General features: G+C 41.0%; 1 protein-coding gene across 1 annotated transcript in view; it reads right to left on the bottom strand.

The window, feature by feature from the left end:
• The window catches only part of THSD7B (thrombospondin type 1 domain containing 7B), a 759,963-nt gene that overhangs the window by 416,001 nt on the left and 325,317 nt on the right, over window positions 1-18,645 (bottom strand). Inside the window, exons 7-8 of the mRNA XM_028148195.2 lie at window positions 2,254-2,445; window positions 68-302 (exon numbers count right to left, since the gene is read on the bottom strand). Coding sequence (XP_028003996.2) covers window positions 68-302; window positions 2,254-2,445 — 427 coding nt within the window. The remainder of the gene's footprint in view (window positions 1-67; window positions 303-2,253; window positions 2,446-18,645) is intronic.

Raw genomic sequence — 18,645 nt, 5'->3', positions numbered from 1 at the left:
TGCTTTTAACTAAAAATACTCCAATAGGCAAAAATCCTATGCACTTTCACTAAATTATTGATAATACCTTTTGGTCATCACTTGTCCCACGTGACTCTTGATACAAAAGACCTTCCGTGTCTGAATGCCCACACCACAGGCAGCTTCTCCATTCCATCCAATGGTTGCATTAAGAGCAGTACCCAATGTGTCTTCAGCACAGGGGCCCCAAGGCGATGTCTCCCAATAGAGTTGCATACAGGAATGGTCATTGCATGAGCGATATTCTTGGAGGGCCTGACTAGGGGGACATGGTTTTCCACCTGCAAAAATCAAAATATGAAAGAATGCCATTGTGGTTGTTGTTTTAAATATATTTTTATTGATTTCAGAGAGGAAGGGAGAGGGAGAGTGAGATTGAATCATCAATGATGAGAGAGAATCATTGATTGGCTGCCTCCTGCATGCCCCCGAGTGGGAATCAAGCTTGCAATCCAGCATGTGCCCTGACTAGGAATCGAACTGTGTTTTCTTGAATCATAGATCGATGTTCAACCACAGAACCATACCAGCCAGGCTAATTGCTGTCTTTATTAACATGCTCCTGTTGTTGTTATTGCTATTTTTTAAATTTATTTTTGCTATTTTCATGGTCTAGAAAAACAGCCTTTTCACACAGCTATCGAAAGGCCTAAGCAACTGCACTCCTTTTCCCACTTTAAGGACATGCTCTTTTGTCCTGAATAATAATCTGAGGACAAATGTTATCCATTTTCTAAAGAACAGGGAGCAGTACATGTCAATTATATTTTGAAAAATAACTGATTCTACTGCCCGCCTCTGAGTCATGCATCGCCAAGAAGAACTCTAAAGAAATCTGCTTTTATTTTAATATTACTATGCCTAATAAATTAGTCCGTTAGATAAAATATCCCATGACCTTGAATTGATACTGGATCCAACATACGTGTGTGCACACGAAAGCGCGCGCACACACAGACACAGAGAGAGAGAGAGGTATGCACACACAAGCACTCCTGTTGCCTATCAATGGCCTCTCTTTGCTAAGCGAGCCTTATTTTATCAGAGTACCATTTTAAAACACCCATCCTCCATCAAGCAGTGCATCTTATAACGATCTGAGAAATCCAGAAGTCTCTCTCAAAGTTTGGCGAGAGGAAGCCACCCTTGACCTCTGAAATCATATTTGACCATGTGTTATCCACAGGCGGGGAGACCAGATAGACATGGATCTTCACACTCTTGGTGAGTCACACAATCAGATTTCAGTACTGTCTTTTCTTTCACATTTTTATATGCATGTGAAAACTGGTATTTATCTAAAGCATTTGATTTCTTTTCTCGATCTTTCACACCATTTTATTCAGTGGGCCAAATGCTCAAGAAAATTTGTGACTCTGCTTTTGTTATTCTTGTGAAAGTTTTTCCCCATTAAATACTACAGACTCTTTTTCCCCCCTCCATCCAACATTATAAAAGACAGAAGAGGAAGCAGTTGCACTTTAAGAATATGAAAATCTTCATTCATCTTGACACTGGCCCCTGTCTCAGACTCACAGAACAGAATCTTGTTGATTAAGGAGCTCCCCGCATCCGGAGGCCACACTGCCTTGCTGTTCCAACTGAGCTGTGGGCAGACAAAGCCGAGGGAGGTCCCGAGAGAATGACACCCATCGTCTGGTTTCAGACGCTGCTATCAATGATAGGAACAGCTGCTCCTCTAATTTTTTCTGATGCCAACCATTTACATTCCCATCACACATTTTAGCTTCTTCAAAGCCATTTGCACAGCCCTCATCCTTTCTCCTCTCACCACATGCCAGCAGGACAGAACAGAAAATCAGGGCTCAGGGATCAGGTAGCTTGCCGAAGTGACTGGCAGTTTCCAGTTAAAGAGCCGTGTCTCTCAATTCCTAATTTGGCACCCTTCTTACCAGACATATTCCAATTATGTCCCCAACTACATGAGCTGGATGTGTATCAACCAGACTTTGTTTTCTTCTCTAAAAGAGTTTAATGAAAAAATAACATAGAATGGACTAAAACAATTCATGCAAATAAATGGAACTCAGCACAGACACCCTTGAGGATTAAAGAGAACGGGCACACAATGACAGAAAAGTGTTCATTTGGACTCGCGGAATATCGAAGATCACCTATATGTGTCTACGTCTGTTATATCCTCTTCACAGTTACCTACCGGAAAACAATAATTGGGCAATGGACTTCCTTGAAGCCTTTACTATGACCCACCTTCTCCAGCCAAAGCCAGGATAGTCCTTGACCTGGTTTGTTTCCCATCCGAGTTTTTATTTGAACAAGACTGGGAGCAGGATGACCACTCTGTCCACTCGCTCACCACGCAGTCCATCCTGCAGGGAATTTCACAAGCCGTCCGTTCAGGAGGAACAGATGCTGGGCAGAGACCCCCTGACACATCTTCTCCTGTAATCAACCAGACCAAGACACATGCGGGTTAATGCTCAATCCAGGCCAGTCCAGGGAACATTGAGGCTCACTGCTTCCTCTATTACTTCACCTTGTGTCTAAACCAATAAAGCACGGAAAATGATGGTTTCTCCAGCCATTCATAATGCCTGTGTCAAGGAAAACTGCCAGGAGATCATTTGGCATTTAGAGAGGCAGATACTACAGCAAAACTGGCACTTGTTATTCTTCACAGGGACACAATGGGCTTCTTCCAGCAACAGTTCAGCCATGGATGGCTGGAGACAGACATGATTGATGCATTATTGACAACCATAGGTAACAAGTATATGCTTTACTGCAAAATGGGGGTCACGGTAGCCTGTCGTCCTGAAAGCATAATTTATGTTGAGCATTCTGTTCTACCCTATAAAAAAGAATTTTACCAGTCTAATTTTCTGCTGTGTGCCTTTGCTCCAAATACGTAACCTTAAGCAAGATGATCACACCATTACTCTTTTACTTCATTTGTGCATAGCGGCAAGTAATCCAAAACCACAATGGAAATGGATCCGTGGCTGAATTATATAATGTGTTGAGACAAAAGTTGAAAGGCAGTCCAAAATTCTTCCAAATGCATTTACTATTCCCCCTTTGAATGCACTTATAAATTACTTAAATGTATATGTTTTTATAACATATATTTACTATAAATATATATTTACAATTGACAGATGTTAAGACTTAGGTGATTTATTCTTTTTTTAATATATTTTTTTATTTTATTTTGTTGTTGTTGTTTTTTTAATTGATTTCAGAGAGGAAAGATGAAGGAGAGAGAGAAACATCAGTGATGAGAATCATTGATCAGCTGCCTCCTGTATGCCCCATACTGGGGATCAAGCCCGCAACCTGGGCATGTGCCCTGGACCAGAATCTAACTGGGACCCTTCATTCTGCAGGCCGATGCTCTATCCATGGAGGCAAACTGGCGAGGGCCCCAGGTGATCACTTAGAAGTTACTTTCTATGTCTCAGATTATTACAATGTTTTCATTAAAAAGCTCTCTTTTAGGTTATTTCTTCTCTATTTATAGAATTAAATATGCTTCACAATTAATAATTCAACTCCTCCTCTTCCCCCGTTCACAGTCACCCCATAAAAACAGCAGACAGGAACAACAGTGATGCTGTTTATAGTTTGACGTAACAACATGAAATGTGGAATGGCACCTCTAGGAGAGAGCCTGTTTTGTGTGTGTGTGACTTTGTGCCTGTGAAATGCTCTTGTCATATGCTGACATAAAACTACTACAAAGGGGATTAATATTTATAAAGTGTCTCCTCTGTGCCAGGCACTGTCCTTGTAGGAAACTCTCAGAGCAGGCGTGACCCCTGCTTTATAGACGAGGAGTCAGGGGCTCTGAAAAGAAACCTTGGACAGGATCACACAGGCCTGAGCTAGGAATCAATTTAAAACGTTCTGACCCCCAACTTCTGCTTTTCCCATGGACCATGCTGTGTCTAATTTCCTGGAGATGGATGTTCCTTTTCTGAGGAAGTAAATAAAACCACGTGACAGTAAGCAAGCTGCCTGAAGAAGAGTGTGCACTGCTAATATCTGCATTCATATTTGTAAATGAGGTCAAGCTCATTGTCCTTGAGGTACAAATAAAACTTTTCAAACATATTATGAGAAGTAATAGAGATCCTAGCACATAATCAAGCTGAAAGACCAGTTCCAAACATTCTCTTCTTAGTCTTGATCTATTTTCAGGTTAAGCCTACATTATATGGCACACACTCACACACACACACACACACACACACACCAATACTACAGCTAATGGGTAGTGGTTTTCCAAGTACAGAAGGAGGCAGGCAAAACAAAACACCCAAATTACATCTCTAATCAAAATTCAATTTCCACATTTATAAATATTAGTAGCATCATTTATATACAAAACACTTTAAAGCAGTGTCTTGCAAAGAACATTTTGAAGAATAAAGGATAAAAGTGGGGAGGGCTGAGAGGTACCGGGTTGAATTAGTAGAATAGTCTTATTACTAAAGAATTCCTCAGTTTTGAAAATGCCAATTTATAGTGTAAATTTCCTAGGGTGGAAATGGTATGTAGTGTTTTTCAAGCTTATTTGACCAATGGCCATCCCTTTTTAAGGAGCATCTGTCCCAGAAATGGTATTTTTATGAATATGTTTTGAGAAAGCTCTGCTTTCAAGAGTTATATATAATTATCAACCATTTGATGAGCAGATAGTATGTCCAGAGTATATTATGGTATATAAGTAGAGGAAATAACTTATTTACCTCATTAGAGCTCATAGTTAATAACAGAGATTAGCTATAAACACATGAGAATAAAACTATCTCCAAAAGTAAATGCCAAGCCATGGCTCAATTGTTTGGGCATTGTCCTATACATCAAAAGGGCTTGGTTCCCAATAGGGAGAGTGCAGGAGGCAGCCAATGGATGTATGGCTCTAATGGATCTCTCTCTCTCTCTCTCTCTCTCTCTCTCTCTCCTTTCCTCTCTCTAAAAATCAATTTTAAAAATCTTAAAAACAAAAAGGTACATTCCAAGATGCAAATGTGTGTTTTGAACAAGAAATGCTACAGCAGTGCAGGGAAGAGAAGGACCTCTGGGGGTTAACATGACAGCTGAAGCCTTTCAACAGGGAGAAAGAGAAAGGTTCAGGGTTGGTGGCAATGAGGGCGGGCATTTCATGCATCAAAGTGCCAACAAAGGTATCATAGCAGAAGAGTACAAGGTATTTGGAAGACAGTTAATTCTGAAGCTATGTGAGGAAAAACGAATGCCTATGTTGGAAGAGTTATTGGACATCAAATTCTGAATGACTTAGACGGACACACAAGTTGTTTCATATTTATTCCTCCCTTAAATTCCCATTGCTTAGGTTTCCCATTACCCAAACTCAACATTCTCCCTAGTCACCATTCAGCACCCATTCTCTTTAGGTGCTTGAATGTTTTTCAAGGGCTAAGCATTCATATAAACTGGTACACACTCTTCCTCGGTGCAATTCATTGTCAATTCTCCACTAACAATTTGATAGCTTGTCTAGACAGGCCAATTAAGAAATAAGAGCAAGGTGAAGAGCCATTCTTTAGGGGGGGCAAATTAATAGTCATAAGCACACTCTGAAATATGTGTGAGCTATTTTTTATAAGATTTTATAACAAAAAAGAAAACAAAAAACCAGCACAATGGGATCCTAGTCACAAGTGTCCTAGTCTGACAGTTAAGCATCTGAAGGTGAATCATAGCACCACTTATCCTCGTGAGTATGTCATTTAACATCTTCGAACCTCAGTTATCTCACTTCTGAAAATGAAATAGTAACAGCTACTTTTCAGAGATATTCTAAGTATTAGAAATTATTTATGCAACATACATAAGCAAGGTGCCCAACACTTAAGAGGACTTTCAAAATAAAGGGACCTTAAAAAATGTTCTTTGCAAAAATGTTTACCACAAAAACCCTCATTCATCTGGAAAATTTAGATATTTATGCCATAGCCATGGAAAGCATCTGCCTTACCATTCGTGTATAAGCACAAATAACTCCCGACAGCTTCACAGGCTGGTTGACACAAAATATAAACACCATTTATAATTTTCCATATCATTTTTATATGGTCAGCTAAGCTAAATGATTTTTAAGAGCCAAAAATGAAGCACTTGTGCCTGAATAACTTCACCTGCCCGTCAACATTGGTATAATTATCTTCCCATTTCACAGAGAGAACCCATCTCGAAAGAGGAGCATTTATTATCTCCTGTGTTCATTTTTTTCAGGTGGATCAATGAGATCAACTGAAATATCAGTCGAGCATGGGAAATAAAGCGGCACCTGGCACAGAGACATAGCCATTAAAAATCATTTTCACCAGCTCTGATAATCTCATATCATAATAAAATAGAATATATTTAAGAGTGAAATCAAATTCATCTTTCAAAATACTATAAAATTACTCCCAGTCCTCCTCAGCCTCCCTGGGATCAATAATGACAAACTCCGCATTCTCTCCTCTTGGGGTAGACTTAGTTAAACCATTTGTGATTCTGAGAACATGGGATATGGTGCTGCTTCAACCTTGTCACTCAGTGTTTTTAAAAAACAATAATTTAATATGGTGAAATTCACATTACATAAAATGAAGCCTTTAAAAGTAAACACTTCAGTGGCATTTAGTAAATCACAACGTTGTGATTTTCTAAACCACCACTTCTACAGAGTTTCAAAACATTTTAATTGCTCTAAAGTAAAACCCTTTACCCATTAAGCATTTTCTCCCCATTACTCACTCCCCTCAGTCCTTGGCAGCCACTAATTTATGTTCCATCTCGGTCAATTAAATTATTATGAATATTTCATGTCAATGGAATCATACAATTTGTCATGTTTTTTGCTGGCTTCTTTCACATAGCATAATATTTTAGAGATTCATCTATGTTATGACACATATCACTACTTTATTCCACTTTATGATAAAACCAGTGGCCCGGTGCATGGAATTCGTGCATGGGGAGGGTCCCTCAGCCTGGCCTGCACCCTCTCCAATCTGGCCCCTCGAGGGATGTCAGACTGCAAGTTTAGGCCCGATTCCGCACCGGCAGTCGGACATCCCTCTCACAATTCAGGATCGCTGGCTCCTAACTGCTCACCTGCCTGCCTGCCTGATTGCCCCTAACCACTCTGCCTGCTAGCCTGATTGCCCCAACTGCACCCCCCTGCCCCCTGCCGGCCTGTGGGCACTGGAGAAATGCTGGAGAATGGAAATTAGGAATTGTGAGCCATTTATTTTCATTACAGTTTGGCCGTTAGTGACTGACTTCTGGGGAGACCCTCCTTCTCTCTGGACCTCAGTTGCCCCAACTGTAAAATGGGGGCTTGGATAACTGGATTCCTAGGCCCCTTCCATGGTGACAACTGAGATTCTGCGAAAGCTCTAAGCAGCTGGGTGTGGCCCCGCCCCCTGGGCGCCCTGAAAGGCCCAGGCTGGGGTCACACAGGGAAGGGCTCCAACCCCGCCCAGACCATGATATGAGCTTCCCGAAAACTCGGGGTCTCACTTCAATGGCATGTACCCTGTGAATGCACTGTGGCTGGCACTTCTGCACCGCAGGCCCTTCCACCTGGGCAGGGTCCACACTCCACACCCTGCGCCTGAGCTACTGCCACCCCAGAGGTGCTCGGGCCCAGGGAGGCTGGGGGTTCCTGAGGCATGCACGGGTGGAGGGTCGGGGGAAGGAAGGAGGATTTGCAACAATACCTCTGGGAGGAGGCAGCCAGGGCAGCTAGAGGCAGAGGCTAAGGCATAGGAGGAGGTGCCCAGGCACTCCCCCTCCCATTGTCCCCAGTCCTGGACAGGCCCGGCCCCGCTCCCCACAGCGTGTCCTGTGCCCTGGACTGGGCAACCAGCCATAATCTTGCAGGGCCTGCTGTCCCCCTGCTCACTAAAGCTATTTATCCCGCAAATGCTCATGCGGGGACCGGGAGCAAACCCACACACAAAAAGTGAAACTTTGGCAGGGCTGGAGCGACTGCTGGTTGGTGCCTTTCCCCCTCTTTCCTTCCCATCGTCCCCACCCCCGCCCCTCAGTCTCCCGAACGGTGCCCTGAGAGCTAGAAGCTGATGTTAGGGGCCTGAATTCCTGACTTTGCCTGCACACATTTGTCCATGTAAGTTATGGGAAGACAGGTGTTGGGAGCTGCACAGCACTGCCTGCTGGGGGAGGGGGTGCCCACGGTGGGCAGGGGGCTGTGCCAAAAGATGGGCGCACAGCAGACATTTTATTTCCTGGAAATGAGAGGAGGGGACCTAGGGATGCAAGTTGTGTCTACTGGCTCTGGCTCCAGCAGCCCAATGCCGTGGCCTCCACAGGGCTCCAGACCCCCCTGCAGGCTTGTGTGTCAGCCGGCTCCATGGCTCTGGCCAGCGCCACCATCTTTGTGGCTATGGGTGCCACCATCTTTGTCACAAAGTGATGGTTAATTTGCATATTACTCTTTTATTAGATAGGATAATATTTCATTGTATGTATATACCACAATTTTTTAATTCATTCATCTGTTGACGGACATCTTTTGGCTATTGTGACTAGTACTGCTATGAACACATTTATACATGTACATGTTTGAATACCTGTTTTCAATTCTTTTTGGTATACATTTAGGAGTGAAATTCTGTGGTTATATTCATTACTAATATTTTTGTTTGTGATTCTGGGAGCCATGGCATAAATGGCTGTATGACTAGGTCTTAGCCATAGTTTACACTCCTGTTCTCATGCCTAACCATTCCTGGATAACAGCAAAAGTACTTAGATGAGAGAAAGATCTTTGAATATATTAGTGTACTCAAGAGTCCCTAAATTTTTCCCATTCAAATGTATATACTACTTTAAGTATAAATACCTCATGGCAAACATTCTACAGCTATTAGTCAAGCAATCATGTAAATTTAACACTAATATAACTATCATAGTTTGGACTTTCAACATAAAGCTAATGTTTAAACTATACATTTGCAATCTAGTACATTCTGTGGCATTTGTCGTTTTGTGACTTTGGAGGAATTATAATTTAATTTTATGAACTACTATCTATCTTGTATAACAATAGGAAAAAAAAAACAACTATAGTTATTTAGTCCTGACCTAGACTATTGGTGTCCAAAAAGAGTAAAAAGATATAGATAAAAGATAAACTCAGATATCCACAAATCTACAATATGATTTGAAAAATACATCAACATTTTGTCATTATACAAACTTCAAATTACCATATACTTTCAAAAATAATTCATGCTCAGCTATTTTATGGCTACTTCCTCTTATATACTATTAAACTATCTATGGAAAATAATAAAACAGTTATTGAAAATACTCTCCCTGTCATAAAATTTTATGTGCTATTTAAATCTCAGAGAAGAAAAGCCAATAAACATTGATTAAATGCTTGCCAACAGCTGAGAAAGATGTCAACAGATAGCACATAGCAAATTTACTGGAATTCATATATACTTAATTCCATTTTTAAAATTTAAATGTTATCTCCTTACAGGCAAGTAGCCCATGGCTACTTCTGGACTGAGAACCTAATCAGCTAAGGAAATGTTTATATTGCAAACCAATAAAATATGAAACAAAGCTAAGGGCTAAACAGAAGTTATCTATGTGCAATGATGCTATGCCGGCATTGCAATGAATATTTCTGCTTGTTAATACCACGATCTGAAGCTTATCTGTCTATGTAGTTTATACATAAAAGAAGACAAATAAAGAAACCTGATTTTAAGTATGATCATATTCATAATAACAAAAAATCAACTGCCCTAAAATAACATTGATAGCTGATATTTGTGTAAGAGTGGGCTATACTCTGTGCTAACCACAGAACATGGAGTGGTTTAATGAATATCCATATTAATGTTATTAGTGGGGCACTATTCTTTCACCTGAAGCACAGAGAAGCTAAAAATCCTTGTCAGAAAGTTAGGTAGCTCATAAATGTCTGAGCTGGGACAGGAAAAGCGGTTAGACATTGCGAGCTATGTTCTTTCTATCATGCTGTATTGCTGCTTCCTGGCTCCTATCTCATATGTATCATTCCTATTACATTAATTTTAGCTGATGCCAAACCATAAAGAAGGGACTCTCTACAATCCGTTGTCAGCTTCTCAGGAAGTTTAGTATTGGAAAGGGTAAATGGAAAGGAATAGGCACTTGGATTATCTGGGAATTGCATCTTGGGATGGGGCAGAATAGGACAAAACCTTTCAAAAATAGAATAGATAAGCTCAGAATGGAGAGATGGAAGAATCAGACAGAAGGCAAGAGGAATATCAGAGGAATAATCCTAACTCTTTTGGACACAGTGGATAGCTCAGAAATCAACAAAGGGCTGAGGTCCTGTCCAAGAAGGCACAGAAGTGCACACTGAAAAGAAAATCCACACTGCTGTATCTCAAAATGCAATCTGAAGACATTTTCTTAGTTCAGAAACTTTGTTTCTCCTAAGAATTTTATAGGGACTGAACAGTGTTAAAAACATGAATAAGAATGGCAATAATGGAATAAATGACCTTTGTAACACAGGACATATGTCTTCAAAAAGGAAAAATCTTGCAGGAAGTAAACAGTACATTATAATGAATAAGGTATTTGATGAGGAATTGTAACATCTGGATTGGTGTTCTGACTTTAACACCTACCAAAATGTGACCCCACAAAATTGTTACGCTTCCTTAGGCTTCAGATGACTGTATTAGTGGTGGTGGTGGTGGGGGGGGGACAGGGGGGAGATTATATCAGTGGGTCCAGTGATGGATCAAAGAGGCTAATGTAACATAATACTTTGGAAATTGCAAAGTACCATTTATACATAATGTGGCTTTTTATTACTGGTGAAAATGGGAATAGAAGACATTACAAATAGCAAAATGATTTGTGTCAAAGATACTAGCTCTATTCTCATCCCATTGGTCTTAGCAGAAAAATAAAAGAGGAACTCAAATGATTATAAAGGTGGAAATAATATTACTCATTTTGTTTATTTTTCTACCTATCCATTTATATATATTTATCAAGTTATGTAGTTTTACAGAAAAGCATTCGAACCAACTTGAATATGTAGTATATTTTAGAAAGTTATCTAGAAGTTTTAAAATATTTGAAAATCAATATTTTAAAGATAAATTGGGTAAGTCAATAGAGTAAACTGATAGTACATAAGTGAAGAATGATAATTTCTCTATGTAATTAACCTTCACAAACATATTTTAATGCCTGTAAGTGGGAAATACATCTTTATTTAACTACCCCACTATAACTGCATGATTAAGATGTTTTCAATTTCTATCTATATATATAAAGAGCCAGCGTCCATAACATCCAAAATGTTACCAAAGGCTCGACCCAGCCAGGCTGTGCACGCAGCAATGCTGAGCGGGCTGAACTGCTAACCTCTGGGGGGGGGGGGGGGGGGGAAGAGAGAGAAAGAGAGAGAGAGAGAGAGGCGGGGACTTGCAGCAGGGACTTGTGTGAGGCTGCCTCCTGGCCGCAGCCCTCCCTGACCGACCACTGCAACTGCAAGCAGCTAGGGCCGCCTCCAGGCTGCAGCCCCAGGTCCCTTGCCCTCACCCCAGGCCCCAGAGCCTGGCACAGAGCAGGGGCGCCCAGGGGTACGGAATGCGGCGCAAGGGGCCCCGCGCGGTGTTGGGGGGGGGGGGGGCGCTGTGTTTAAACCACCAAGTTCCCTGCTTCCACCCCAGCCTGCACATCCCTCCTCCCTCCCCTCGGTGGCCCAGCTCCTGCCTATGTGCTTGCTGGGCAGGCCCAACTGCACCAGGGAGTGAGCCATGGCGATCTGGACGGCCACTTCCTGGGACAGGATGGCCTGTCTGTGGCGATTCACAGGGTGACAAGGCCCACAGGGCACGCGCAGCCCTCGGGCGGTGGGGGCGGCCGGCCAAGCCAAGTCTGGGTTCGGTGGGGCCAGCGGGAGCCCAAGGCCACCCTGGCGCCCACAGGTCCGGGCCTGGATGGTGGCTCAGTGGCGAGTGGTGTCTCCATGCACGGAGCCTGGGGGCAGCCACAAGCTGCTGCGATCCTGCCTCACGCTTCAGGGAAGGGGAGGAGGCTTGTGGCCACCGGTGCCCTAGGCCGCACCACCGCCTGCTGGGCTGGCAGGGTCCAGAGCGGGTGAGCTGCTTTAGCCCCCCAGTGGTGAAACAGGGAGGAGGGCGCTGGGTGCAGGGAGGGGACCTCAGCCGGGATCCTCCAGGCGCTGGGAAGGGGCCTGGCCTGGGCTTGGTGGGGAGCTTAGGAAGTCTGGCTGAGCAGGCACTGGTTCATACCAACTCTTACTCTGCCATCTTCCTCCAGCTCTCCAAGCCAGCCCCCCTGCCCCACCTGGCCGGGGGAATGGGCTCTGGGCGACCACCCTGAGCACAGACTTTGGACCCGGAGACCTCAAGGAAGAGTGCCCAGTGGGGCCTGGGCGGGGGCCAGTGCAGAACTACCAGGGCAGAGCTGCTTTGGTGTCTCCGTGAAGTTTGCAACAGACCAAAGTAGGAAAACCGAGAGGGAAAAAGCCGGGAGCTGTGGATTCCCAGTGCTTTAGCCACTTGAAAACAGCCCCGCTTGGAATGTGAGGTGGCTGTACGTTCAGCTGAGAAGTGAGGGGGCTGAACCCCACCATCGCTGGGCTCCTGTTGGTCTGAGGCCTGAGTGTCCACCACAACAAGGAAAAAACGGAGGGAGGGGCCCAGAGGAAGGGAGGACAATTGAATGAAACCGTGTCTAGACTTGTCCCAGCCCTCTCTCTCTTTCTGCTGCCTACAAAAGCCCCAGGCCCAGCCACAGGTCTGTCTCCACCTTTTAGTCCCCTATTCTACAACCACAGAGGAAAGAAATAAGGAAGGAGTCCATGCTGCCTTCAGAAAGTATCTATATACCTGATTGGCTGGTTGCCTCCTGCAGAGGGAGGCCAGACTGCGGCTTAGGCCCGCTTCCCGTGGGGAGCGGGACTAAGCCGTCAGTAGGACATCCTGTGAGGGCTCCCGGACTGTGAGAGGGGGCAGGCCAGGCTGAGGGACCCTCCCCCGCTCCCCCCGCAGTGCATGAATTTTCGTGCACCGGGCCACTAGTGTGATTAATAATACCTCAAAAAAATCTTCACTATATTGTGGATTGCTTTCTGAAGAACACATTTCAGAGATGGACAGACAAAGCCAAGGAATTCAGGGGAAGTGAACTTCATTAGAGTTCTTGCACAAAAAATGTGGCAATTGTGTGTTTTATCCCCATTATTTATAATTTTCATTATTTGTCAAATTTTTAACTTACATACAGTTAAGGTATTATACAACATTCACTCTTCATGTTACATAATTCTATGAGTTTCAGCAAATGCATAAAGTCTTATACCCACTACCAAAATCATGATACAGAACAGTTCTGCCACCATAAAAATTTCCACATGTTGCCCACTTGGAGTCAACCCTTTCTCCCAATCCTGAAGCCTAGAAGCCACTGATCTTTTCTTTGTTCCTACAGTTTTCCTTTTTACCCTTAGGATGTCTTAAAAACAGAATTATACCGCATGTAACCTTTGAAGAAGAGCACATTTGGGGTTTATCCATGTTGCTACATTTATCAAGAATTCATTCTTTTTTGTTGCTCAGTAGAATTCCATTGTATGGATGTAGCACATTTTGTTTATCCATTCCCCTGCTGAAGGTCATTGAGATATCATTGAGATATCTCCACATTTTCATATAATTATGAATAAAGGTTTTTGTGTAAATATATATATTTTTTATTTTGGGGGGTACGTATTTAGGAGGGTTATTGCTGGGTCATAAAAATCTGCTCTTACACCTGTCAGAATGACCATTATGAAAAATACAACCAATAGCAAATGTTTTCAAGGATATGGAGAAAAGGGAACTCTTATGCAATGTTAGTGGGGATATAAATTGGTCTAGTCACCATGGAGGTTGTGCCAAAAATTGAAAATAGAACTATCATACGATACAACACATCTACTTTTGGGTATTTATCCAAAGAAATAAAAAACAGTAATAAAAATAAATATATCCACCCCTACGTTCACTGCAGCACCATTTTCAATAGCCAATATATGGAAGCAACCATTGTGTGTGTGTGTGTGTGTGTGTGTGTGTGTATCTAATGGAATATTACTCGACCAAAAAAAGTAATGAAATCTTGCCATTTGTGATAGCATGGATGGACCTAGAACGTATTATGCTAAATAAAATAAGTCAGACAAAGACAAATACAACAAATACCATATGACTTCACTTATATGTAGAATCTACAAACAAACACATAAACAATAGAAATAGACTCACAGACACAGTGAAAAATATTTGGTTGCCAGTTGGGAGGAGGGTGGTGGCAGAGGCGAGACAGATTTAGGGGATTAAGAGGTACAAACTTCCAGTTATAAAATAAACAAGTCAAGGTATATAATCTACAGCACGGGAAAGACAGTCAATGATATTGTAAGAACTTTATATGGCGATAGATCATTAGTTGACTTACTGTGATGATCAGTTTGTAAGGTAGATACATGTTAATGTACTATTTATACACTTGAAACTAAAATAATATTATATGTCAACTATATCTTAATTCAATAAATAAATATTTTCATCATAACGTTAATACACTGCCAAACTCTTATCCAAAGGGCTCACTGTACCATTCTGCATTTCCTTCAGCAATGAATGGGAGCTCTCATTGCCCTGCATCTTTACCCGTCCTTAGTATGACCACATTTTGTTGTTTAAGTTTTAAACATTCTGATAGGGGTATAGTGGAATTACATGGCAATTTTCATTTACATTTTCCTAAAGACTTAGGATGTTGAACAAATCTTTTCATGTACTTATCTCCCATTTCTGTATCATCTTTGGGGAAATGTCTTTTTTGAATTTGAACTAGTGTTGAATTGGATTGTGTTATGGATTGAATGTTTATGTCCCTACAAAATGCATATATCAAAGTTCTAAGTCCCAGTGTGAGGGTATTTTGTGGTGGAGCCTGAGGGAGGTGATTAGGTCATGAGTGTGGGGCCCTCATTACGAGATTGTAAGTGTCTTTATAAGAAGAGGTAGAATGTGCACAGTGAGAAGGTGACTATCAACAAACTAAGAAGCAGGCCCTCTGCAGGCACAAGTATGCAGGCACCTTGGCCTTGGACCTCAGAACTGTGAGAAATAAACGTCCCAGTCTGTGGTATATTATTATAGTGGCTGGGCTTAAAGACAGGTTGTTTGTTTTCATATTGTTGAGTTTTGAGATCATTTATATATTCTGAGTACAAATTCTTTGTTGGACTTATAATATGCAAATACATGCACAGAGTCTGTGTGTGTTTTTTTCTTTTCATTTCCTTAAGAGTATATTTTGCAAAGCAAATTTTTAAATGTGTAATTAAAAATTTAATTTAAATCTAATTTGTCACATTTTCCTTTACAGATTGTGCTTTGATGCCACATCCAGATCTATTTTCAGGAAGGAACCAAAAATACATCGCCTGCTTCAACAAACAATGAGTTGAAGCTTACATATTAGGACCTAAAATTTCATAATTTCAGGTATAGTGAATTCTCCAGCCAATGTGCCCTAGTGTATAACATGAATACAGATTTTTCAAATATGATACTAAAGCATAGCTTTCCCTTGGCAAATATTTATGGATGCAACAACTGCGAGTCAAGCATTATAACATACTGATATGTGCGATGCAATGGAAATTAGCTTCTGGCTAAAATAACATTTATGTAGCATCCAAGCAGTACAATGCATGATCTATAAAAATGGAACTTTGTCTTTTATAAAATTGCATCAGACATCTGGCACAATGTCTGGTGCATAGTAGGTCTCTCAGTCAATTCTGGATGATAACAATAAGTGAGGTATAAAGGGAAAGATGTTTAGTCTGTTTAAAGTGTAAACTGTATCTTATGTTTTTGTACTGTGCACCCCAACCCTACTACTGATAGACACCTATGATGAATCCATATGAAGATGCCAGGCAGTAATTAGGAAACAGGTGAGATTTTAAACCCTCACATTAACTGGGAGCCAGTATGGCATAATGGACTCTGGAGTCAGACTGCCTGGGTTCAAAATCTGCACCTGACACACATTTGCTAATATTTAACTTCGCTGTACTTCAGTGTCCTCATCTGTGGACATATTATAGGTAACTGTAATGATAATAGTACCTTTCTCACAGCACTCCTATTCTGCTAGGTTATTGTAAAAATGTAATCACTCGATATATATAATCCCGAAGATGGTGGCCTGTACCATAATAGCTCATATAACAGTTATTATGATATAATTGTGGTAGTATCATATTGAAAGTAATAGACTATGGCAAACTATTTTCATTCCAACAAATTTTTAAGCTCAGGCCTCTGGGAAGATTGTCTTCAAATAAAGTACAGTGAAGGCAAGATACGCTTGCCTTTTTGAATTGGTGCATTCTCCTTTTCTTTCTAAACCACATTCCTGCTACTATAGGAACTACAATGTCGCCAGTTCTTCCTGTCAGACCCTGCACTATTTAAGATCTATGAAGAATATGTACCGTTCACCAAAATCTAATTTTTTTTTGTACTGGGGAAGGATTCTGCAAAAGCAGAATATTTTAAATCAGCCAAATATTCCTGATTGTATAATTCTCAGAGGACAACTGTGGCATTTCCCTTTAAAAAGCATTGCTGCTGCCTTTTCCATGCTTGATCCCCTGGCTATTAAACTGTTCATATTCAATTTTGCAGAACATGGCAGGGGTCTAATGACTACTTTTGTACCATATTAAAGAAGTATAACAAACAACAAACCACAAAACTCTATCAGAGGTTTACAGTGTTGAACTCATGACGAATCATGCTACAATCTTTTTCTCATCGAAATGTTGCAAACTAATTAAGACCCTAAATAATAATTGGATACTGCTTTTCCAATTTGTTCCACCAACTTAGTGCAGAAATAGGATTACAGTACCATAGTACACAGGGCACATCGACTAATGCTGAGAATGCTTCATTATTTATCAGAATTTGAGATCCAAACAGAAAACAGCTTTTAAATGTTTCGTTCACTCTTTAAAAAAACCTGAAAGATGAAAAAATAAGGAGGGCCAAGAGACATATGAAAACATGCTCAAAGTCACTAATTTGAGAGATGCAAATCAGAACGACAATGAGGTACCATCTCACACCTGTCAGAATGGCTATCATCAACAAATCAACAAAAGACAAGTGCTGGCGAGGATGCGGAGAAAAAGGAACCCTCGTGCACTTCTGGTGGGAATGCATACTGGTGCAGCCACTGTGGAGAACAGTATGGAGTTTCTTCAAAAAACTAAAAATGGAGCTCCCATTTGACCCAGTGATCCCACTTCTAGGAATATATCCCAGGAAACTAGAAACACCAATCAGTAAGGATATATGCACCCCTATGTTGATAGAACAATTTACCATAAGATTTGGAAATAGCCTAAGTGCCCATCAGCAGATGAGTGGATTAGAAAGCTGTGGTACATCTACACCATGGAATATTATGCTGCAGTAAAAAATAAGGAATTCTTACCATTTGCAACAGTATGGATGGAACTGGAGAGAATTATGCTAAGCGAAATAAGCCAGTCAGAGAAAGATAAATATCACATGATCTCACTCATTTGTGGAATATAATGAACTTCATAAACTGATGAACAAAAACAGATTCAGAGACAGAGAAGTATCGATCAGGCCATCAAACCTCAGAGGGAAGGTAGGGGAGGGCAGGGATAAGGGGGAGAGATCAACCAAAGGACTTATATGCATGCATATAAGCCTAACCAATGGACACAGACACCAGGGGGGTGAGGGCAGGGCTGTGTGTGTGGGGGGGAGCAATGGGGGAATAAGGACACATATATAATACCTTAATCAATAAAGGAAAAAAAAGAAAATTTCCAAATAAAAATTTGGTAACTAATAATTATACCAATAAAATGGTAAAATAATAAACACTGAAGTTTTATTAAAGTTCTCATTCAAATCAAGCTGATGTCAGCTGGAAATTTGCACATATAATAAATAAAAATGTTTTCACCTACATTAATTATTTGGATGGGATAAGGTCCAAGAATATATAGATTTCTACTATTATAACTTTTACCTACTATACTTCACTAGTATTGGCTTAAGACTGATAATGATTTCTTCCAGAAATTGAATAAATTCTCAAGGAGAATAAACCCTATCTCTGTTTGCCTATCTCCCCAAACCAAACTGATCTTCTAGTACAAGAACTCAATCAGACAATGCCATTTTACCAGTCTCAAATAGTTAAAAAAATCAATTAATGGAACTTAAGTAGATTTTAAAGTCAAGTAAAATATATGCTGAGATATTTCAAAATACATGGAATAAACTTAAGGAAACATTTCAAAAATCCAAACATCAGTTTATAACATTACCAAATTCTCCTCAATGCTTCATAAGAGTGATTGTTCCATTTGATTCAAGCTGTATGCTCAGAATAATAAAAGATGAATACAGACATTTGAAATCTGTATACTCTTTTTACTCCTGCACTGACACCAAAAAGAAACATGTTCCTATTTCATGAAATAAATATTAT

Source organism: Eptesicus fuscus, chromosome 11 (genome assembly GCF_027574615.1).
Source record: "Eptesicus fuscus isolate TK198812 chromosome 11, DD_ASM_mEF_20220401, whole genome shotgun sequence".
NCBI classification, from domain to species: Eukaryota; Metazoa; Chordata; class Mammalia; order Chiroptera; family Vespertilionidae; genus Eptesicus; species Eptesicus fuscus.
The sequence above is the reverse complement of the archived record's forward strand: the minus strand, read 5'-3'. Positions and strand labels throughout refer to the sequence as shown.